At 32.8% G+C, this 25,005-nt stretch overlaps 1 protein-coding gene across 14 annotated transcripts; it reads right to left on the reverse strand.

The window, feature by feature from the left end:
- Positions 1 to 1,614: 1,614 nt before the first annotated feature.
- AAE14 (acyl-activating enzyme 14) lies at positions 1,615 to 11,882 on the reverse strand. Of its 14 annotated transcripts, none has more exons than XR_016528602.1 (12): positions 11,586 to 11,882; positions 11,404 to 11,476; positions 10,675 to 10,843; positions 10,447 to 10,545; positions 10,030 to 10,127; positions 9,680 to 9,873; positions 8,556 to 8,683; positions 7,638 to 8,026; positions 6,265 to 6,342; positions 5,642 to 6,170; positions 2,085 to 2,299; positions 1,615 to 1,961 (listed from the first exon to the last, which is right to left on the reverse strand). XR_016528602.1 is itself a non-coding variant. In XM_090312231.1 (11 exons), exons 1-11 carry the CDS (start codon positions 11,783 to 11,785, stop codon positions 1,832 to 1,834), a joined length of 1,773 nt encoding a protein of 590 aa, XP_090168357.1. In that variant the 5' UTR covers positions 11,786 to 11,882; the 3' UTR covers positions 1,615 to 1,831. The 14 variants fall into 14 exon arrangements, 6 of the variants coding, with proteins under 6 accessions (XP_090168357.1, XP_038882140.1, XP_038882142.1 ...); XR_016528604.1 differs by having other exon boundaries at positions 5,499 to 6,170; XR_016528605.1 differs by having other exon boundaries at positions 2,711 to 6,170.
- Between the last annotated feature and the right edge of the window lie 13,123 nt (positions 11,883 to 25,005).

Raw genomic sequence — 25,005 nt, forward strand, 5'->3', positions numbered from 1 at the left:
TAGAACCAATTAAATACTTTTAAAATTCAATAACTCATTTGATACAAACCTAAAAATTTAAGTCCCTTTGGTAACTATTTGATTTTTTCTATTTTTGTTTTCTTTTTGAAAATTAAGTCTGTTTCATTCACATTTCTTACAATAATTTGTATATTTTAAGTTTGAATTCTTAGCCAAATTTCAAAAACAAAAACAATTTTTTAAAAGCTACTTTTTTTTTTTTTTAATTCTCAAATGTTGGCTTGGTTTTTTAAAACCATTAGTGAAAGTAGATAATAAAGGAACAAATTGGGAGGTTGAAGTAGTGTGAGAAATGGTCATAAATAACACCTTAAAATTTTTCCCTTACAAAATTAGCACCATTTTTGAAAACTCGTCCAAATAGCTTTTCTCGATCCATTCAGGCAAGATCGACCACCAAGATTTAGTTAAAAAAAATTAGTCTTTTCTAACTTATCGATTGTTTTGGCCCTTTTGGGTCTTTCTCGGTACATCTCGGAGGGATTACACCGAGATTCTAATAGTTTTTCCAAAAATATTATGTGATATTTCTAAATCTTATACCAAATCTTATATATTTTCAATTTTTCTCCAAATTCGATTATCTTTACCAAATATTATATCAAAATCTTTTGTAATTTTTTAAATCTTTAGCTAAATTTCTAATTTCCAAAATCAATTTACCTATTATCCAAATGAATTTTTTTTAATTTGATCTTAGGTAATTGATTTTGCTTTTTAAATTTTTAGAAATATATTTTTTTTTTTTAAAAAAAAAAAGGTAAAATATGGAAAATATATAAAATCTTGATATGAATCTCATATCGATGAATTCTTGGATAAATTAATATCAAAATTTTATATATTTTCCACATCTTACCTTTTTTTTTTTAGGCAAAATTTAGTCTTTCTCAAAATTTAAAAATCAAAATGCAATCATCCATCCGAAGAAATCTAATTGGTAAATTTATTCGGAAATTTAAAATTCATATAATCATGGAAACAATAATTAACCTAAAATCATGGAAATAGAAAGTGGTCTAGAATTACATAAGAATTTAATATAATATTTGGTAAAGATAACCGAATTTGGAGAGAAGTTGAAAATATATAAGATTTGGTATAAGATTTAAATTGATTATCTAATATTTGGAAAAATTACTAAAATCTCGTTGTTTAATCTCTTTGAAATGTACCGAGAAAGGCCCAAAAGGGCCAAACAATTTATAAGTTAGAAAAAGTAATTTTTTTAACTAAATCTCGATAGTTGACCTCGCCTGAGATCCACCGAGAAAAACTAGTTTAACGACTTTTAAAAAAACATGCTAGTTTTGAAAGATGGAAAGTTGAAGGTATTATTTTTTACAATTTTCCGACTAGTGTCTATTGACTTAATTTTAAAAAACAAAAACAAAAAACATGGTTACCAAGCGGGACCTTAATGATCTAAACTTCACCTTAAAACTTCCAAAACAAAACTTGCAGTTTTATCTAATTTAAAATACAGAAGTGTCCTCTCCTCATCATCTACATCCAGAAGTTATATTACGTATATTACAAAACAACAATTCAAATATGCCATATAAAATTTATGTTAAGTTGCAATGGTGAAAATATTGAAAATGGCAGCATAGAAAAAAAAATGCTTTATTAGATCAATAAAGACAGTATTTCAACTTTTCTATTGGAAACTCCCTTCGGGAATAATTTAAAAATGATCACATTAACCAAATGTCAACAACATGATTTTAACAGTAAAAACAAACAAACAAAACTATAATCAGAAGGCGTTCTTCCTCGACTTAGCTTTTGCAGATTCATCTGTTTCATGTCAAAGGGTGCTACGCAGTAATCGAAACTGAGATATTACCTCATTTCGAACTGCGTCTCTTTTCAATTTTCCCATTGTAGTGACTGGAAATGGCTTTCCCCACTTGATGAACTCCTTTGGTACTTTGAACCTTCAAAGGATAAAAGAAGATTATGATAAAGTAAGCTCTACATTGGGCTTACAGCAAAATGAAAGGGAAATGCCATTCTCAAGTCAATAACATATCAAAACGAGAAGTGGGGAGAGTAATTACCCAGTTAATTTACACTCCTTGCAATGTTTATGAAGAATTTCACTGGATAGATGCTGCTTAATCTTTACATGAAAAAGTTCATGATTGGTTTCATACCACTGCCAATCCTCTTCTAATTGAACACAAGCCACAGCCTTCTCTGTCAAACGCGAATCGGGAATGCCCACCACAACACAACCTTTAACTCCTGGATGTTGCAATAGAATTCTCTCCACCTACAGCACCAAGACATCTATCTATAGTCTAAAACAGTCTAAAAATGAGCTAAACTTCAATTAATTTCAATGTATTTGTGATCACGCATCAACAATCATTCCATCTGTGTGTCAAGATCTAATCAGCTTTCACAAACCTATTCTTCCTTACCTCAGCAGACAGACACATACAATTTGAGTTCTTAAAATCTCAAGTGATACTCCTCAAGTATTACAAACAGAAAATCGAATAAATTTACCATTGAATAAAGATATAAAAATCAGGATATGGCTACCAAAATGGTTTACGAGTTCATCTTCCTCTTTACTACTTCTCAGTCTTCAAATGCCCTAAATTAACAGCTAATAGATTAGAGAAATTCATGCATGACTTCTTGTGGAAAGACATGGATAAATCATAGGGAGGTTTACCTCCTTGCCTTACTCGGAAGGCAACCTGGAAGTGGAAATTTAATAGCCAGAAATGCCAGATCGCTTGGCCAAAGAGCGGATTGTCTAGGGTTGGAGATAAGTGAACGAGCATAATTCCATTTAGGGGAAAGTGATTGCTAGCAAATATGCTCATAGGAATGACCTTCGGATTCTGATGCAAGGCTCCAATTCAGAATAAAGAAAGGCCCTTCGGTTTCTACTGCCAAATGTTGTACCGTAATTGAGAGATGGTATTAGCTATAGACAGTGAAATGGGGAATGGTTAGAATATACCCTTCTAGGATGATGATTGGACTGGAAATTGGCCTCTAAAGTTTGATTTTCCATGGGTTTATTGACATTAATTCCAAGGGGATTACTGTGCAGCAAGCTTCAGAGTCCCACTCAAGGGACTTGCTTCTTAGGGCACATCGCGTGGAATCTGAGATTATGAATTAGTTGGCAAGAATTAATTAACCCACATCGGCCCAATAACAGTTAAGACAGCATGGAGCGAAGATTGAATAGCACCGGTGAGTTGACGATGAGATCTCTCATTCCAAACCATATTAACCATATTAAGTTGAATACTTGATCAAATCCTAAAAAGATCACCTAAGCTTATGATTTCCCTTAGCTAGTGTGTCGTGTAGATTTGATTGGGAAAACCATATCTTTGGACCGAAGCCAGTGTAGATTTGATTGGGAAAACCACAGCTTTGGGCCGAAGCTGAAGCTGAAGAAGAAGAAGAAGAAGAGGAATTTGAGGAAAGTCTGAGGGCTCTAAGGACCACAACAACTTGTCCTCTTCAACCCTAGTTTATCTGATTCACCAGCCCAATCCAACTTTGTAATTCTCAAACAAGAGTACTCTTCTCCAATCCAAGTTTCATACTCTTTCATTTTCATTACAACAAGCAGCAACCGTAGCATCTTTTTTCATAGAAATAGTGAAGAGATCTGGGAAGTCATGTTCTAAGGTATTATGGTCTACACAACGATCCTTCCAAAATCTTATACGAGCCCCGTTGTTAGCCTTGAATCTAGCAACTTTTAAGAACTAGGCAACATTCTAATCTTAGCTATATCTAACCAAGGCCTTCTAACCACTTTAATAGCCCCATAAATACTAGTGATCACCTTCTTCCAAAAGAAGTTATTTTCTTGAGAGAACCTCTAAACCCATTTCATAAATTGAGCAAAGTTTCTCTCCATGGTAGGGCGAACACCTTGGACAGGGTGGCCAGGAAGATGCCTAATTTGATGGGGTCGTAATGCATTTATTTTTGTTGCTGTTATAGCTAAAACTCCAACTTTCATAGATAACTAATTCCCAATTCATGGTATTTCATAATGTAAAGACAGCCGAGGGTGGTTTGGACAAATTCTTCAACCCCCCCCCCCCCCAAAAAAAAGGTCCTAGCGCTCTCATGTAGCTACCTTTCTTGACCGACTAGCTAATAAGACATGAGCCCTCCTCTCAAAGAACTGAACACATTTCTAATACCAACAAGAGCTCCTGCTGAAGTAATTGTAGCAGCTTAACCCAACATGCATTTTAAAAGTCGTGTCAGGGCACATTCTTTGTAGAAGGGCACCAGAAGACCTAGATTATATTCTTTGGAGTTGTGACTTTGACTATGAGGATTTGCTTCTTTGATGAGTTCGGTGCTGTGTTGGCTTAGACATTGCGGTTGGAGAGATATGATCAAGGAGTTCTTTCTCCAAGGGAGAAAGGAAAGTTTTTGTAGCAAGCAGGGATGTGTGCTAAAGGAAAGTTTTTGTAGCGAGCAGGGATGTGTGCTATTTTGTGGGGAGTGAGAGGAACAATAGAATCTTTCGAGGGAACGAGTTTAATCCTTTTGATATTTGGTCCCTTGCTAGATTCCATATTTCTTTGTGGGGTTCAACCACAAAGTGCTTTTTTTTTTCTTTTTTTTAAAATAATTATTAGCTATATTGTGCTTGATTGGAGGCCTTTCTTTTAGGAGCCTCCTCTTTTTTGTGGGCTTTCATTTTTTTGTCTGCCCATATATTCCTTTTTCTTTTTCTCAATGAAAGTATGGTTACCACTAATAATGATAATAATAGAGCAAAGGTTCTATTTCTGAAGAGTTGATGCACAGGCCCCCACAATGAATAAGTGTTGCCCAATTCCACTTAACCAAATGCGTACACTGTTTATAGTCTCCATCATCCCAGAAAAAGTTTCCACCCAGCTTGTCCATTTCCTTGTGTTTAGAGGGGCTTTTGAGAGAGAGGGAACCTAACAAACTCTTCATGGAAATAGCAAGGAGGAAAAAGGTTGGGTGGTGGGGGGAAGTAGAAACCTTGGTTATCACGTATACGAGAGATCCTCTGGCTTCTCTGACCAAATCTCAATAAATAAAAACCCAGCATGACCACATTGACCAGAAAAGACCTACACTGCCACCAGAAGGCGGATTTAAAATATAACTCCCATTTATCTTGCAGTCCCCTGTTCCAATTTTCAATAGAGCACGGAAGCATGGGATGGGTTAGAGGTTTTCATACCCTTTGAAACTGAGTGAATCAATGAGATATTTTATTTCCTATTCAATAAAAGCATGGAAAACCCCAAAAGAGTGCCTACTCAAATCTAAGATAGTAAAAGAGGGTCCATCTTCTTAGGTTGTACGAAGCCTACTATATAGCCAGAAGCCTGAAGAACTTATTCTTGTTAATACATATATCCAATATTTCAAATAACAAGATAGCATAAATAAAATGCTATAGTTCCACTATTGTTTAATCAACTAAACCATACCTACAAATTTTTCCAGCGCTTGTGAGCCTCAATCAACTTGAGATTTAAGGGAGGCCCTCATTTCATAGACACAGCTTGTCTAGCACTCTCACAACAATTCATAAAATTCTGGAGCTCAATTTAGTGTTATGTAGCTAACTCACCAAAAAGTTGTTGCATATCTGGTTTTCGTTTCTTCTCAACTCTCTTTTGTCGATGTCGAGCATTATATATAGTCTTCATTGTGCTAGCATTGCGAGCATCTCGGCTCTTCAATGTGCTCAATATATCTTTAGGACGAACTGATGAGTTAGACAAGTTCATCAAAATCTCATTCTCTTCTTGCGATAACCTCCCTGCAAATGTATGTCCTTCCATATTTTTATTTGCAAGGTGATTGTGTATCCCACATACTACTTTTACCATCCAATCATCATCAGTGGTCAATTTTTGTCCTTTCAATAAAAAGGGGCATCCACATTTTTTGGTTCCAGTAAGCTTGCGTGCTCTTTTTTCTCCTAAAACTTCCAATTTTGATATCCTTCTATAACTCCCACTTCTCTCACACCCAAAAGAAATTCTAGGCCTCCTACCATTCACGCCTGCATCAGATGTTTTTATGACTATAACCAATCCCTTTCTCTTTCCAACCTCTCGTGTCCAATTAATTAAAGCTTCTCGGCTTTTGAATATCTGTGGAACAATGAAATTATGATGAAAATCATTTACAATCAGCATAAATCATTTGCATCACAGTTCAATGAATCTGAATGTCACTTTAACTTACCTCATTTGTGGTAAACTCATTTGTGTAATCTACTTCACAAGATGAATCAATATTAGTGTAACTAGTAGAAGAATGCCCCTGCAATAGTTAAATATGGTTTAAATCCATTTATTAACCAAATTTCAATGGCTTTGTCCAACCCACACCTATACATATGGTAAATATTAATCTAAGCAATTTTTCAACAAGATAAATTCATAAATGTATATACTTCAGTAAACATATAAAGCCATCTAATAGTATTATGCACTTCTCAACTGCTAGAATGGTAATTATTTTTCTTTTTATTTTTGGGAATGTGGGGGTGGGAGGGGGTGGGGCAAAGTGAACTGCTTTCATTCAGATGAAAGAAAGCAGAGAAAGGACATACAAAAACAGAGGCTGAAACTAAATGGAGCCTCCAAAAAGGTAAATTACAAGGAGTTCTAACTGCTTACAATCAAAGCAAAGGGAAATCATGTAAAGTTTATAGTAATTGATGTAGGTTTGTGTAGGCCCGTGTTTCTATTTCTCTCCCAGCCATCTTCAATGTTTGCTGTTTTGTTTTTGTCCTTTTCACTGTTGACATTTTTGTTTAACCATTGTAGAGGTTAGAAGTTAGCCCCTAGTTAGTTGTTTTAAGCACCGTAGGTGGTGTGTTTCTGCTATGTTAATTGTCTTTCGGTTTGTAACTAGATCAAAGCCTGTAAATAAAGGTTTGACCTCGTATGTAACCCAACTTCACATTTTCATGAGAGGCATTCGAATGTATTAATTCCAAATAACCTCCCATGACCTCTTTAAACCTTCAAAATCCCTCAGGTTTCTGTCAAACCAAATAAACCAACAAGAAGCCAAGGATCCAGCCTGCAAAAAAATGTCCTATATGATAACTAGATTAATACAATGATCAAGATTGCATATATGCGCTGCCATCAATGCAATGAAATTGCTTCCATCAGTGAGAACAATTTGCACAAAGGTTGAAGTAATACGATTCTTTGTTAGAGATCAAGATTCAAATCATACAGGATGTTAATATTTTCTCGCGAAGTTTTCAAGCATATTAAATTTACAAAGTTAAGCATTAGTCCGCGTTTAGGCAAAGCAATGGTACAGACCTTAAAAACTAAAAAGAGAGGAAAAAAGAAACAAAGAAATGACTTCCTAGTTCACCAAAATTTGAATGAAACTATTTATTTGGTTCTGGTTTCTTACACGAGTGTTTGCTTGTCCAATGACAAGCATAATGCTACAAAAGAAAATTGTTAGGTGAAGACAAATGGGAAAGAGATTAAATCAACATAGGTAATATGTAGCACATAATTCAAATGGATACTAAGAGACGTCTAGAAGCTCTAATGATGCAATCAAGCTAAGAAAAATAATGATACCTCCTCGGGGTAAATGTTCTCTCCACCACTTTTTATTCTGCCATTTGATCGTCCAACAAGCCACAGATTACCACTATCATCTATTGAACCAATATCACCTGTGTCAAACCAAACTTCGTTGACATCATTTGATGGCCTTGCAGAAATTTTATCATAGTACCTAAGCATTAAATGTGGTCCTCTGGTTAAAATCCTCCCAACATGAGAAGAACCATCCAAACAAATCTTTATTTCTATGTGAGGGGCAGGTTTGCCAACACAAACACCCTCTGGTTGATATACTGAATGACATTTTGAATGCTCATAGCTCTGGAAATGTGGAATAGAAGTTTCTCCCATTGGATCGCTAAGCATCAGGAAGGTCAATGACGAGCATGTCTCAGTCATCCCTGACAGGTAAAAATAAAAGAAAGCTGAAATATAAGACATAAGAAAAACATAGGAATGAAAAACACCTTTAGAAAAGGTAAAATAAGAATATAATGAAATCCAGATCGACAGATTCAACACTTTATTTTTCACTACATACAACCAAAAAGAAATATCCAAGAATGTGAATTGTGAAATATCACTCCGCTCTTTGGAGGAAGATTATTGCCATTGAATTTGAGACCAGCCACCTTGATCTTAAACCGGGCATAAAAATATATGAAAATAAAATGACAAACCCTTCAACAAACAAAGCAGAAGATCTACGCGAAGAACGAAAAACAGTTAAAACAACAGTCAGTAAAATATTGCAAAAAGGTAAAGTGATATTTCCAAGGGTCCAAGATTTATACACATAAAGTCCTTTCCTACTTAAGCAAACACATTGTTTTAGAGTTGTTCTAACAAATCAACGATATGAAATTTGATATAATCACCAACAATATTAATAGCTTGCAAGAGGAAAAGATGAGGGTGCATGAAGCTGACCATAAGCTGACACAAGCTTAGCTCGGGGAAAAATTTTCACGGCGTCTTTGATTAGCTCTAATGGTAGCCCCCCACCTCCATTTAGTATCTTCTTCACACTTTCTCTTGTTTTGCCACTATCTCTTTCCCTGAAAAATCTTTCAAAGAGCTAAGTGAGACACTTGACACCTCGACAACCACAAGCACACCCATGCCAGTTTCAAATGGCCAAGAAAACCAAGCTTCAGAGTAGTCATTTGAGATAAAGAGCAGACAGTCGAACTAAAAGAAACATCGCCTTGGATTTTGCAATGTGGTAGATTTGTACAAAGCAAATTTTAAGACAGTTAGAATTCATTTTCTTTTCCAGAAAACAACACAATGAGAAGTAATTAAATAGGAATATTTATCTTATACTATAATATAGCACAGAATTTATGAGACTAGGGACCAGAAATGTAACAAGTTCCAAATATTGAAAAACTAAAAAAAATAAATAAATAAAGAATTAAAAAAATATATAATCCATAGATAACCATTCATATATAAGTGAATAATGATCTTTAATGGTTAAAAAATACTCATAAATGAATAACAGGCTGTTTGGGAAACCGGTTTCGTAACGGTTAACAGTTTTTTACTTCTGCTTTTAAGAGTTGTGATATAATATGAAAGTAAGTCGCATCATGCAAATTGAAATCATAAGTCAAAATTTTGTGATATGGAGGCAAGAACAACTTCATTTGTTTTAAAAATGATCTCATCATGAGCATTCTAAAGAAAACAACAAATATTTTATATAGCTCCTAAAAACAATTATCTAAACATGTTTCATTAAATTTTTGTTCTACAACAAAAATAGAGAAGTGTTTTGACAACTGTTCCCAAACAAAAAACCCTAAAATTTTCACGATTTTTTTTCTCAACAAAAAATCCCTCTGATCCCTAAACTTTCCTTAGTTTTGATTAAACAATACACACATTACAAATGTCTTTCAAGAGAATGGCCATGAATACATCTTACAAGAATGGTCACTTTTTCTTTTTCGTAAGAGAAGAATTCTTTTAAAGGAAACAAACTTCATCAACGAGAGAAAATCTTTAAGAGAAGTACGACAAGTCCAACAAAGAATAAATAAAGACACCTGATTAAAGAAACTAAATCAGCCATCATCGCTGGGACAGTGATTAAAGAAGTCACACCATATAGATCTATTGCTTCAACAGCAGACTTAACCTCAAACTTAGGAATTAATATATGGCGAGCTCCAAGCATTAGCATGGCAATGGCTGATGACAAACCACCAATGTGACACAAGGGAGCAGTATGTAAATAAACCTGAAAACGTGACACTTAAAACCATCAGGAGTCATTTCTGCTTGAACTACTTGAGCTCTAGAATTGATCCACTGAATGCCCTTCAAGGAATATACTAAGACTTTGTATGCTCTAAATCTAATGGATAGAGCCTTCATATATTACAGAAAAGCATACATCGTCCTCACTATAACCAACAATAGCAACTTTTGCAAGGGCCTGCATAATCAGAGCCGAATGTGTAATAGCAACTCCCTTTGGCCTTCCCGTTGTTCCTACAATAAATATGAGGATCAAAACAAATCAGTGAGTTCCAAACACAGGGGGGTGAACTCTGAGCTTCAGATAACACCAGAGTGAAGTTAATCTTTCAGACTACAAGAGAAGTCAGCGGCTGCTTTAGAATGCTTGATATGAACCAAGCTACTAAAAAAAAAAAGTCAGTTCTCGCTACAAAACTTGTATTCTGTTGACAACTTTGGTGCCGAATGTCACTTCAACCAGAATCTCATAATTCCCTGACATTATACCCCAAACATGGATATTTTGGGTGCATAAAAAGAAAGTGAAGTTGACCTAGAGCAAAACACATACCTGAAGTAAAGCATATTAGAGCTACACCTTCAGCTGCATGGAGGAAATTTGGAGGTATGTTTATCACATAATGCTTCTTCAATTCTTCAGAGGACAGTGCTGGCAAGTTGCAGTCGCTTGCATTAGAAAAGTTGATAAAATCATAACAGAAAGAAACACGAGATTCAAATAAGACAAACGCTCCTTCTACCTTTTTTTGTATGGTAAAAAACCAAATAAACTACACACCTCCCCTAGTTTTTTCATAACCCGGTAGATGAGAACCAATTAAGACATGCCATCTCAAGGAAGGTATGTGATCGTTTTGAAGCTTTGAATACCATTGACAGCAGCTCTCATCAGTGACCAACATCACTGGCTGCACGGATACTATTGCAGATATTGCCTCTTCGAAGCTCTACACATTGAAAAAAATATGTTTCACGCATGCCAGTTTACAGCAAGAACTACTAAACCGAAGCAACAATTTACATGACTGGTGATATTGAATTTTCAGGTTCGGACTCAAGTAGGCTATTGCTCATTCTATTTTGTGCGTGCCACACAACCCATTAAATTCATAAATCTCAATAACAGATATCATTCCTAAGAATTACCAAAGCTTCCCGTTTGCAATCTGTCCTCACTGGAAGACAAAAAAAAAAAAAAAAAAATACTAACTCTAGAAGACGTCAACACAATTATACACATCTAGCACGTTCATCAATCACCGCCATAAAAAACAACAACTCGTCAACTTAGAGATCCCCTTCAAAACCGAGTACCAATAGATGTATAACACACAGTTCTTCTAAATACAGACATGCATGCATGCAAGCGGAGATACCAAAATGACTCAAATACAAAAGCAGGAATACGCACTGAGAGGCATCATTAATGTTATATGCATTTACGCATGTAGTTCCACAAAACCATTCTTAATTGAATTCAACACAAGGAAAATTTAACATAACATACCCATCTGTAATTCAGAGGAGCAGCAATACCGCCAACAAATGTAACCGCAAGCAACCACTCCAAGTACCAATCACTGCCAGCTAGTAAACTCAAAGTTATAATTCCGACGTCTAGAATCCAAAAAATCACCTTGGTAAAAGCATTACGAATTGAAAATGGAAAAGTAGGAAGGAATAGAAAACCTGTTGAAAGCAGAGATGACAACAACATGTCCCGGAAGGAGGCCGAGATCAAGCAGGCCTCGGGCGAGAGCGAAAACACTGTCGACGAATTGCTGGCCGGTCTGGCGCCTGTTGCCGGCGACGGTGAGCGGGGAAGCTCGACGAGCGGTGGCTATGCGGGTGAGGCACTGGCAGATGTGAGGGAGAGAGTAATTGGTCATTGGGGAAATTGGGGAAAGGAGGAGATTGGTTTGGCGTCGAAACTCGAAAGTCACATGGCTGTGGCCTTTGAATGGTCACGGCCAAATCGAAAATCTCATCCTGCTTTCTGATTGGGCGGTCCTTCCTCTAATCCACTCTTCTTGCGTGAGACAACGGTCACAGCCGCAAGGGATAACAATAATTCTCGATTTGCATTCGCACGGACGTTTAATATTAATATTGTCGTTTTCAAAACTTATTAGAGAAATATTGTTGTTTTGAAACTTATTAGAGAAATATTGTTGTTTTGGGAGTTCGAGACTAGAGGTCGAACGTTGAGAACTCGACTAATATGGAGGTCGAACGTTGAGAACTCGATGAACAAAGAAAAACTTGGAAACAATACATAGGCCCAAACTTCAACCCTCGACAAGGAAAATCTCGCGAATCTTGCTTAGGTTGTCGAAGGTTGAAGTTTCGACACACATCCACCCTTGAGATTACAAGTTTATTACTTTTCTTTTTCCCTCGTAGAGGAAATAAAGTAATGAGATGGTATATTATATGTATCTGTGTACTCGAGCTGCTTCTAACAACTTATGCATTTTATTATCATTTCAAATTAGACGGAGGCTTGTGGGATTGACGTGAGGGGATGGGGATGACTATATTTCTGGGAGCAAACTCCAGGCGAATATGAAGCGCATGGATACAAGTTATGCCTTGGAATGAAAGACAATTCCGAATTAGCTTTGTCTACGAATAAAATTTTGTATATTAGGTTATCGAAGGTTACACACATGTCAAAAATTCAAAGCGATTAAGGAGATAAGTGGGCTGAAGCAGATTAAGGAGAGAGCGAGATTCAAAGCGAGATAGTAAGAGAGAGATGTTGAACGAGATTCAAAGCGAGAATATTGGAGAGAGCGAGATTTAGTTTATATTGACTAATCTGACTAACATTGAATTTGGTAAATGGTTGAATAATTGAAAAATGAGATTATTCAGGAATACACATTGAATGCTAAGATTATGCATTGAGTTTCTGGTAGTAGATCCATAATAAAAAAAGTGTTTGTGATTGTTCCAGAAGAAATGAAAGCTAGTAATCATTAATGGAAAAATAACAACAATAACAGAGAGAGAGCAAGATATTGAGAAAGAGCGAGAGTGAGAGAGCGAGATCTTAGGAGGAAGTGAGAGCGAGATCTTAGGAGAGAGCGAGAGTGAGAGAGTGAGATCTTAGGAGAGAGCGATACTGAGAGAACGAGATCTTAGGAGAGAGCGAGAGTGAGAGAACAAGATCTTAGGAGAGAGCGATTTTGAGAGAGCGAGATCTTAAGAGAGAGCGAGAGTCTTCACTTTATTTGAACTTTCCATAGAAATAAAAAAGAGAAAAAAGAGCTAATAATCATACTATAATTGAATAATCATTAGACTATATTTGAATATATTAGATTATTATACTATAATTGAATAATCATTAGACAATAAATTGAATATATTAGATTATTATACTATAATTGAATAATCATTAGACAACAAATTGAATATATTAGATTATTATACTATAATTGAATAATCATTAGACAACAAATTGAATATATTAAATTATTATACTATAAATTGAATATATTAGATTATTATATTGATTACAAAAAAAAAAAAAAAATTGAATACAATCTGGAGCCTGTCTTAGTAACGAAGGACACTTCCTTCGATTATGTCCTAGCGGGTTACAAAATCCACATCGTTGTCGAGTGACTAGTTCTGTCCAATCCATCTCGTTGTGATAATGTGAACTTTTCAGTCTACCAAGTCTTCTCAACAACGATGGATCAGGATGTAAGACAGGCATATTAGGGTGCGTGATCCAGTAATCTTCATACGGTACAGGTTGAAATTGAGGAGAGTAACATTCAACATACGTTGACAATTTGTAGTAGTCCTTAATAAAATCTTCGTAGTTCATGTTAAAATGTGAGCAAACGGCCATAAAATGCGAGCATGGAATGCTGAATGCTTGCCACTTGTTACATGAACAGTACCGCTCGGTATAATGGCTTGTTTGAGATCACTAAGTATGAAACACCTGAGAGAAATTGTAACACACGAAGAGGTGTGTTTAATTTTAGATCGACAGGCTGGTATAATTGCAGTAGTGAATAACCCAGCAAATGGTTGGACGGGACCGAAATGTCACCATCGTTTCTGCTTACGACATATCGTCAACAACTTCAATAAAAAGTATAAATTTAATTCATTGAAAAATTATGTTTATCGTGCCAGGTGTCAGTTTCAAATTCAAAAGTTCAACAAAGCAATTGAAGATATCAAAGGAATAAATTGGAGTTGTCTAAGTTTTTTTGACAACACTAGTTTAGAGCAATGGACTCAAGCACATGATGGAGGATTCAAATATGGGTGGATGACAACAAATCTATCAGAGTGCATAAATGGAGTCCTTAAAAGAGCTCGAATGTTGCCTATAAATGCTCTTGCTCAGATAACATTCTTCAAATGGTTAGGAACACAATTTCGTGAGCTCACAGATGATGCAGACGAGGAAACCGTCATAAGATATGCGCGAGCATATATACTACAAATGATGGGTGAAAGTCTGTTTTCAGATAAATCAAGTCATTTTGTTCACTTGATGTTCCTGCCACTGTTAGCTAACCTCCATGATGCGGGGCAGTATTCGTGATGTGGAGCATGCTTGACATGGTTGTATAGACAACTATGCAAAGCAACAAGACCTAAGGTGCGAAAGATAGTTGGGCCTCTCATACTTTTGCAACTATGGGCTTGGGAGCGATTTCCAACAATGGCTCCACAGCTACATCATGTTAATGACGCTCAGTTAGTTGGACGAGCCTATTCTTGGTATGTTGTTTTAATTCAATTTAATTTTTATATCGCTGATCTAGTTAATTTAAATTTTAAATTATCAATTTAAAAATTTAGGTGGAGAGACAAATTTTGTGTGACTAGGATAGCCATACATGTAGTCAACAAGTATAGATACATGTTTGATCTGCTTCAACCTGAATAGGTACATTACACTAAACCTAATTGATTATTTTATTCACATTTTTATTGTATTTATCTTTAATATTCTCTAATATAATATTTTGTGTTTCAGGTTATTTGGGAGTTGTACAAAATTATTGTGCATACTTTGCCTAATTTTTGTACGAATGATCAAAACATATGACAGACGATGAATCCTCTCATATGTTTTCACATTAGTGAGGGGCATCTTCCTGACAGGGTGATGAGACAGTTCGGTTTTCAGTAGGATGTCCCATCGCCTTGTAATACTGAACCCGTACTGCATGATATTGACTTAAGGATTGAAGATTGGTTTGAAAAAGTTGCACATTGGTAGTACGATGGCACTATCGTGCAATGTTTATTGCAGTGGGGGTTTCTCTTGAACAGCTTGACACAGATGTCACTCCGTATATTCATTGATATAATAATATCACAAGGCGCTACGTCACTCGTCCGGGAGCAGCTGTGGGTCATCTGGTAAATGAATGAATATTATCTTATTTTTTTAATTTAAATTTATTTTAAATATAGTCTAATTGTTTTATAATTCATAGAGATCGAACAACAGTAGATTCCGTGAGGTTGCGAATGATCGAACCAAGTTCTTGCTATATATAGTGACAACCAAAGCTATATGGAAGAAATTCATTATATGTACGATATACCTATTGTTCCTCCACCAGCTCCTAGATGTAGAAGACCTGTTCGGGAAGAGGATAAGTTTGATGAGGTTGCACATAATATTGAAGAGTTGCCCTCTATGACGCAGACGCAGAGTCAAACTAATTATGCTAGTCCGATGATGATGATGCCAGCATTTGGTTCAAGACATTATGACTCAGACGTTGGTCCTTTGTCTTCATACGTGCATGGATATGGTCGGGGTCGTGGGAAGCATAATGAATATTTATATTATGAAGCACCTGCAGAGGTACCAGAGCAACATCAAGAAGAACCCGAGCAACCTCAAGTTCGAAGTCGACAAGGAAAACCAGCTCGAAATCGACGACATCCGCCTTGTGGGACACATTGATTTTTGTGATTATTTTTATATAAATGAGATATTTAATTTACATTTTTTTATTTTTATGAGTTATTATTTTTTTTAAATTTATTCTTTTTAGAGTTTAAATAAAATAATAAAATATTTTTAGAAAGTGTTTTTATAAAATGAAAAATTAAAAAAAAAAAAAAAGAAAGAAAGGATTAGAAAGAATATGGTGGAATGTGTAATAATTAAAAAGGAAAAAAAAGGATCAAATAAAGTGACCAAATACTTCCATTGGGATTCAAATCCCTTCAAAACTTTGATTGTTAATCATACTATTTTTTTTCTTTTTTATGGTTTTATATATAACAAACAAACGATATATAAATATGATAATGACTGAACCGACATAAGGTTTACATTGTAATTTTCAAATAAAAATCTTAATTGCTAGTTTAAATTGATTTTTGTATGTAAGTTTAGGAATTTAAACTGATAAAAGTATAAGTAAAATATAATATATATTAATTTAAATGAAACATAATGGATATTATAAATTGATATACTAGTTGAGTTTCATGGTTTAAACCAACACAATAATTAGTTTATAATTTTAAGTTTGTTTATTTTTTTAGTATATACGAGATAAGGGATTTGAATCACAAATCTTCTAGTCATCAGACGCCAACACATCTATATGTTGGTTGAGTTATACTTTTAATTTGAAAAATGTTTTGAGTTGATATTTTTCCAAAGAAATTATATAACGGAAATGTGGTTTAATAAATAAGACACATATTACAATTTGATTTTTCACATCTATCCTCTGTTATAGTTGGAAAAAAATTATACCACCGAAAACTTTTAATTAATATATCATTCTTTATAACTGAAAAAATAATCAAATATTAATACCAAATACAATAAATTATCATCAATTATTTGGGATTTTTTTCAACTCTCCACTAGCTTCATTAAGAAAAAAGACACGACGGGATTGAGAGGAACCTCACTCTATCGTACGATTCGTACCTAATAAAAACTATATACAAAAATAATCAATGCTTCATAATGTTAGCTAGTGGTAAATTAAATGTATATTATTTAAATTAACTACCTTATTTGGTGGACTTTGACAGTAGAAATGTAATTAATTAACTAAGCTTCAATGGGTAAAGATAAACTACATGATTTTGTGCAATAATATTAGTAATAATGACACCAAAAATATTATTATTGGAGATGACTGCAATCCTATAAGAGATTTGAATGGTGTTTAATTATAGACTACCTTGTAATTATCATTGAGTTGGAAGCGTGGATCTATTCGATTGTTGAATTGAAAAAATTACAATCTTACATCCATCAAGTCATTCACTAGTGCGATACTTAGCTTAGTTTTTTAAGCAAATATTCATGCATTTTTGTATACTAACAGAATATATAGAATTGTGTTGCTAACAAAATTGCAAGATGGGCAATATCAGATTTCTAAGCATGCCGGTGAGAATAAAATTTTCCAACTGGTTGTTGATGCTGTATTTGTTTACGCTGTGTGAGTTTATACTTCTAAGAAAAAAATGATAGTTAATGGTAAAACAGTAGAAGACTCATTCGAAATCGTACAAATTAGTTACTCTTATCATATGTCTTTCTAACTTCACTTCTTTTTTTGTTGTTCCGCTCTTTCGAATGATAGTATAAGAGATTTGTAACCCTTGAAAAGTAAAAGCCACTAAAAAAAAGTTAAGTTACTAATTTAATCTTATGATTTGTGTTTGTTTCAATTTAGTCACTATTATTTAAAAATTTTAGATTTCTAACTTGTATAGATTAATTTATCAACTCAATTATTGATGATCATATTTGTTTATTTATACATCAAGATTGCTCGAGGCAAGGCCCAAAGTGCATGGATAGGCCCAAACCCTATAGAAACTAGGAGGTGACATGGGGAATCGCCCGTTCCAAAAGGAAAAACTTAGGACCTCAAATTTTGGACTGACTAGTCAAGCTAAAGATTAACTCATGCAATCTCGAGAGCCACAAACTCCCTCATATCGTCGATGTTACACACAATCTTAAGCGAGTGTAAGAGGAAGGGCAACCTCAAGGGTCACAACTATTTTGGCATTGCCAAGTTACATATAACCAAAGATGATTGTCAGAGGAATAACATTATAAATAATCTCATTTACTTTTAAATGCTTAGTTGAACTATACACTCATTGTACTAACTTTTGAATTAGAATGTGGTGTGCTCATCACCACACCGATGCGAGGAATTTCCATGCAAGTCAGCTCGAAAATCGAGACTAGACCAAAAGAAGCAGGCTAATAACTTAACTCATGAGAGGTTCACAACAACAACGAACACATGCGAGTTTCCCCCTCCAAAGTTTACATAATAAAATGACATTTTCTATTTGGCCTAATAAAAATGAATTCAAACTTTTAAAATTATACAGTACAAATTAAAACAAAACACAATCGATAATAATGAAAAAAAAAATCACATAACATAAATAAAAATGCAATGATAATTGTATTGTGAACAAAATAATCCAAATACCCACCTCTCTCTACTCTAAGCCTGGTTAATTACTACAAACTTTAAATTTATAATCATACCCTAAACTACATAACGTATAAAAATAAAAATTTAGAAAATTATTTCCATGTGACACAACTTACTTTCTGTTTCTATAAACACTTGTCAAACTTTTTAAATACAATAAACTGCATGGATGAGGGATCGAATCTCTGATATCTAGAGAAGAAGGTCATGTCAATTATCGTTGAGTTGAACTCATTTTGACACCTTCTTCAAACCCGTGTTGATATTGCATTTTATATATAGTTGCAAAGTTGGAGAAATTTGGTTAAATCACATATTTAGTTTTTGAACTTTTCAAATTACAAAATTGGTATTCGAGCTTTTAAAATCTTAAAATTCACATATTTATTAGATACAAAGTAAATAAATTTAATGTTATATTAAACATAAAATTAAAAATTATATCTAATAAATCAATTAATTTATAAAAAAATTAAAATTATGCTCGTCAGAAATTTATTAGACACAGAATTAAAGAAATTTTGTTATATATAAAATTGATAGTTTAGGCGATCTACTCAGCACTTTTGAAAATTAATAGATTAAATAAAAAAAACCATGTAATTTCATCGAAAATATTCAAAATGCTAGTTTGAATCATACTAATATTCAAAATGCTAGTTTGAATCATACTTTATTTATGGTTCACATGGATATTAATTAACTTTCAGTTAAAATTATATTTTAATTTTCACACTCATTAGATTTTTTTATTAAAAAAAGGTTTTGGAATCCACATATAATAAATCGCAATAATATACCAAGAAGTTGAAGTCAAGAGAACAACACAAGATATTTTAATACGGAAGGATTATTAAAAAATATATTGCAAGTTTAGGGAAAAATGAGAGATATAAAAGTCCATAAATTAAATATTAATCCAAATTTATTTAAAAAAAGAAAAAGAGGTAGGTAGAAGGCAGAAGACAAATTATAGAAACATTTCGAGATGCGTTGATCTTTATGTATTCCATTTTTATCACTCATAAAAAAAATATATATATATTTAAAACAATAAGAAGAATTTGCCCAACGTAATTTATGATTAGACAATTTAATGAGATGTACAAGATTAAGTATTGTCTGAAATATACCTAAATATTTTTTAAATTTGAGTCAACTTTAGAAAAAATTAAAAAGAGAAAAAGGAAACTATAGTAGAAATTCTATGGGAAATTGATAGTAATAATAATACGTTTAAGTTTTTACCTTACAAAACTAGTATCTTTTTTGAAAACTCGTAAAACAGTTTTTCTCGGTTCATCTCGGGTGAGATCGAACATGAGATTTTAGTTAAAAAATCAACTTTTTCCAACTTATTCATTGTTTGGGTCTTTCTGGGTACATCTCGACAGATCATACACCGAGGTTATGTGCATCTCGGTGCTAATCCCGGACAAAATAATATCGAGATTATATATATTTGAGCTTTCTCGGTGAAATTTCGGGTATAGTTAACACCAAAATTCATATATTTGAGTTTTCTCGTTAGAATCTCAGGCAAAATTAATACCAAGATTCTATATATTCTCAAATCTTACTTAATTTTTTGAAAAGTTTGACATTTCCCAAAATTTAAAAATGTTGAATCAATTTGAAAAATCTATTTTGATCATTGGAAAACCCATTTGGAATGTTAGAAATTCATATAATTGTGAAAACATAAATTATACTAAAAAATTGAAAAATTACGTAATAATTTGATATAGTTTTTAGTAAACATAACCAACTTTGGAGAATTTGGAAATAATATAGATTTGGTATAAGATTTTGGGACGATTACATAAAAAAAAATGAACAAATCTTATATGTAATCAGGTGAGATGTACTGAAGACTCAAAACTTGGTGGTCGATCTCGTCTGAGATGGATCGAAAAAAATTATTTTTACGAGTTTTCAAAAAACGTACTAATTTTATAATGTGAAAACCTAAACATGTTATTTTTTTACCATTTTTCAAAATCTATCTCATTGATTTTTTTTTTTTTTTTTTTTTTTAAGGAATAAACAATGGGTCTGTAAAATAGCAAAGACAACTTTAGAAACAAATTTCTAATCAGCCTCTCAATTACTTTTACATTCGGGTCAATGGATCAAAATTCAAATCATTATGAGAGTTGGTACAAAGCTACAAATCTTGTCGTTGTCCAAAAAAAAAAAAAAAAAAAAAAACTACAAATCTTGTTGAATGAAATTAATAATTTTGAAATAATCAGGGATTATTTATTTAAATTCTATTTTCTATATACTTTTTTAAGACTTATATTCTATTATTATGACGTGAATAAAATAATACTATTTATGGTAATTTATGAGATACTTAAAAAATAGGACCAATTACACTTTGAGTTTAAAAGATTTGATTCAAAATCAACACTTTAACCGATGTTATTTAAATTTAATTAATAATTACTCAATAAAGTTTCAAATTTCATATTTATTTAATTTTTAATTTTCAAAATTAAGGTTCCGGTGGAGTTTAGATTTTATTTCTTTTTATTTGATTTTAGTTAGGTAAAGTACTATTTTACTCTAAGAGATAATTTCATTTTAATTTCTACACTTTCAAATATTTAAATTTAGTATTTTTACTTTAACAATCTTAATGTTAGTCATTCGAAACTAAATCGTATTAAATGAATACAATAATAATAATACTTTGCATGAAAAAAACTAAATGAATTTAGTTTTAAAATTTATACCGAAAATGTTAATAGATTTTTTTTTGCTGAAAAAATCTACAATAAACCAACAAAAGGGATCATTTTTTTAAAAAATTAAATTAAAATATCGTTTTGATCTCTGTTTATTTGAGTTTCAATCATTTCGGTCTATGTTATTTGAGTTTTGTTATATTTTAGTCCCTATATTTTTATTTCTCCACTTAACATTTTAATAAATCTTAGATTTAATTTTTTTTAAATTAATTTTTATTGAAATTGGTGAAATAATAGTAATACTTTTCATATAATAAAAGATAAAAAGTTCTTCATAAATATATTTTCACAATTTATAAAAAGAATACTAATAAAGATGAGGTGATGAGCTAAAATAGAACAAAAATCAAACCTTTTGGTTTTTATTTAGTTATTGTGTGAAAAAAATAATAAAATTTGATTGACTAGATTTGAGAAATAATACTCAAATTATACGAAAACTTCAAAATATTTATTAGTCTTGCCTCTAAAAAATTTGGAAAAGTATTCTTTTTCAAAGCAAAAGATATTCATGTTTTATCATCTCGATCTATTAGATACAAAAGTGAAAATTTAAAGATCTCATAAGCACGTTTTCAAAGTTTAGATATACATTAGACATAAAATTAAAATTTCAATGATCTATTAGATAGTTTTTTTCATTAGATAAAAAGTAGATAACAACTTAAGATATTTACATGTGCAATAATTTTTTGTATGCTTAATTTTCAAAAATAAAAAATAAAAAGTCAAATGGTTACCACACGGGGCCTAAAACTTATTGAGGTTTATGCTCTAAAGCTCGTAGTTTTGTAAATAAACTATAAACTATTTATTAACTAATAAAATAAATTGTTGTATTTTAGGTTAATTACTTCTTTTGCATAACATTATCCAATAAACTAGAAAAATCCAAGGTTTTTGTATGAAATCGTGAACATGTATGTAGTTGACATATGGTGGATCATGTTCAAGAAATAACCTAAAGGTCTATAGTATATGGATAAAGTTGTATGTCTTATCCTTGTGATACTATGCATACGACCTTCTTTGTAATAGTTACAAATGGTTTGATCTAAACCGTTCAGGTAGAGACATGTGAGTGAGTGTATCCTATACCAAGAGTTTGTATAATATCATATCAGTGAAATATTTAATCTTTCTTTGTAAATTCGTCAATTGATAAGATAATATTTCATAGGATGATCATGTACGACTCGATCTTAATCCTAAGTGATTTATGAATTCCGGTTTGTGAGGTCAGTCCTTTGGTTTGGATGGGTGACAGAGATCTGATTTGCCGATTCAATAAGCCTACCATTTTGGAGACTTGACTAAGTGAGGAGCTGGAAACATAACTTCACAAGAAGGAATTCACTCCTTCCCATATAGGGTAATGAGATGAGTAGTTCCTTTAATTGTTGATTTTGGGTCTTGAACAAAAGGATCCCGCCCTCTCATCGGCCCGAGAGGGACTTAGTTTGTGGTTGGACAATAAACAAATTATTCATTAGAGGAATCAATGGGACTTAAGGGAAAATGTAATTACAGGGGTAAAACAAACATTTTTTTATCCAACTTTAAATAAAAATAGCTCATGAAGGATCGACTTACATAAGAGTTCTACGGGTCTATAGTAGTTTACCTATAGTTAATGAATGAAGGTGAATTTGATTAAAAAGTTTAATTAATTAATATTGGATCACATTGGAGCTTATATTTTGTAGGTCCATAAGATCTCTTGCTAGCTCACCACGAACCAACAATGATCAATTATGTTTGAAAGAAAATTTGAAGTGTTCAAATTTTTAGGAAAAATATTAATTGTATTGGATACGGTTAATATATAATTTATTACAAAATTTATTTGAATGAGATTCAAATAATAACTATATAATATAGAGAATTAATTATTTATTTGGATAAGATCCATATAAATAGGTTATTTAATTTAAATTAGATTTTAATTAAATAAATAAATGGAGACTTAATTAATTTATTTGAATTGGATTAGAAAAGTAATTACTTAATTTGAATCTCATGTTGAGAATAACTATTTAAATGTGATTCAAATATTTTAAATCATTTAATATGAGGAAATTATTTGGGTGGATATTTATTAATATTGGATATAGATAACTTGTAGAAATACAAGTTATTCTGCCTCTTTTATCTAAATCAATTAAGAAAAAAGCTCTGAAATTACGATATTTTGCTAAGAAATTCATATAAATAATTGACGTATGTGATCACACACGCTCAACGCCAAAATCCTAATCTCTTTGTTTAAGTGCAGAATGTCCACTAATCGCATAGCTGGTCAAGTCGATGACTCTAGGCAATGAAGCATGATATGGCATGTGAACGGTGGAGGTCAAAACAAAGATTGAGTTAGTGGCTAATAAGAAAGCTTTGTTACAAAACCAATGAACTTCTGACACGCAGCAGATGGCACATCAAGGTATGAAATTTTATGTACCTTTTAGCGCAATCATAAGTGAGAGAAGAAAAGTTATCCTTGGATACCTATAAATACCCATGAAATCGCCATGCAAAAGAGAGACCGTATTTCTGAGAAGAAAAACTCTGTAAAAAATCCAAACTCTGTAAAAAAAATCCTTCTCTTATAGCCAGTCAAAACCTTAGTGAGAGCTTGGGTCTTTTGTGGAAGAAGGAGAGGAACTCCATTGTTCAACACTTGCAGTGAAGGAACCATTGTAGAGCCGAAGGAAGTAAGAAATTGTGCACCACGAATTTATTCTCTATCTCTATCCTTTACCTTAAAGTGTATTTGTATTGTTTAACGTTGAATGACCCAATTCTACAATATGAATACATATTCATTTCATCCTATGTCCATTTTCTCTACTTTTACCATGAGTAGCTAAATTATTTTATGGGTTGAGAAGCATCTAGCTAACATAAACTAAGCAACATTTAAATCATGTGTTTTACTTATTTTATGTATGCATGAATGAGATACTTGGTCAACTCGAAAGATTACTTTAAGTAAATCGAATCTAGGTTTGAAAGAACTCGAGATTAGAACTCATAAAATAAGAAGAGAGGTTCTTTAGAAATAAGTTGCATCTTTTGCATATTACTTTCATCTCACGCATTTTAGAGATAGGATAATGTGGCTAAGTACACTGAGAAGTGTAAGTTGTAATATTGAGAATAATGCTTGAACGCATGATTCATATGATTGCTTAGGAAGTGTTAGAGAATATTCTTCTCAACCCTACCATCACATATATATATTCAACAACCACTGCATACACTGTTTCACCTAAAGTGCAAACCCCATCGCATATAATTTCAAGTTAGAATAATATCAAAATTGGCCATTTTATTAAGCATTTCAATCGCATCTAGATCAAAGTGTTAGTTGCATTGCATACTTATAAGAAATCCCTGAGTTCGACCCTAGACTTATCAGGACTCTGGTTGAACTTGCACTTGGGTTCGACTAGATAAAACAGAGCGTTATAACCTCACAATCATTATTTATTTCATTGCATAGTATGAACGCATCGAGTTTTTGGCGTTGTTGCTGAGGATTGCAGTAAACAAGAGTGCTAAGACTTTTTTTTTTTTTTTTAATCTTTGTAGACCTCGATTGTTGGATTATTGTATCTTGACTGTGAGAAAGTTACAAACGTTCTATAAGTGAAGGAACTATGCCCGAGTTTATACATGACCCAGAAATCAAGAGAACTTTTTGCAGAAGACAGAGAGTTAACAGAAGAAGACAACAGAATAGAGCTCGAAGGCTAGTAGAACAGCAAGCTCATCTGGAAGAGCCGCGAGTAGTGATCAACAATGATGATGATTCATTTGCCAACCCCATTCTATTAGCAAATGATCACAACCAACCCATTA

This window comes from Benincasa hispida, chromosome 3 (genome assembly GCF_027475165.1).
Source record: "Benincasa hispida cultivar pf3 chromosome 3, pf3_genome.v1.1, whole genome shotgun sequence".
Classification (NCBI taxonomy): domain Eukaryota; kingdom Viridiplantae; phylum Streptophyta; class Magnoliopsida; order Cucurbitales; family Cucurbitaceae; genus Benincasa; species Benincasa hispida.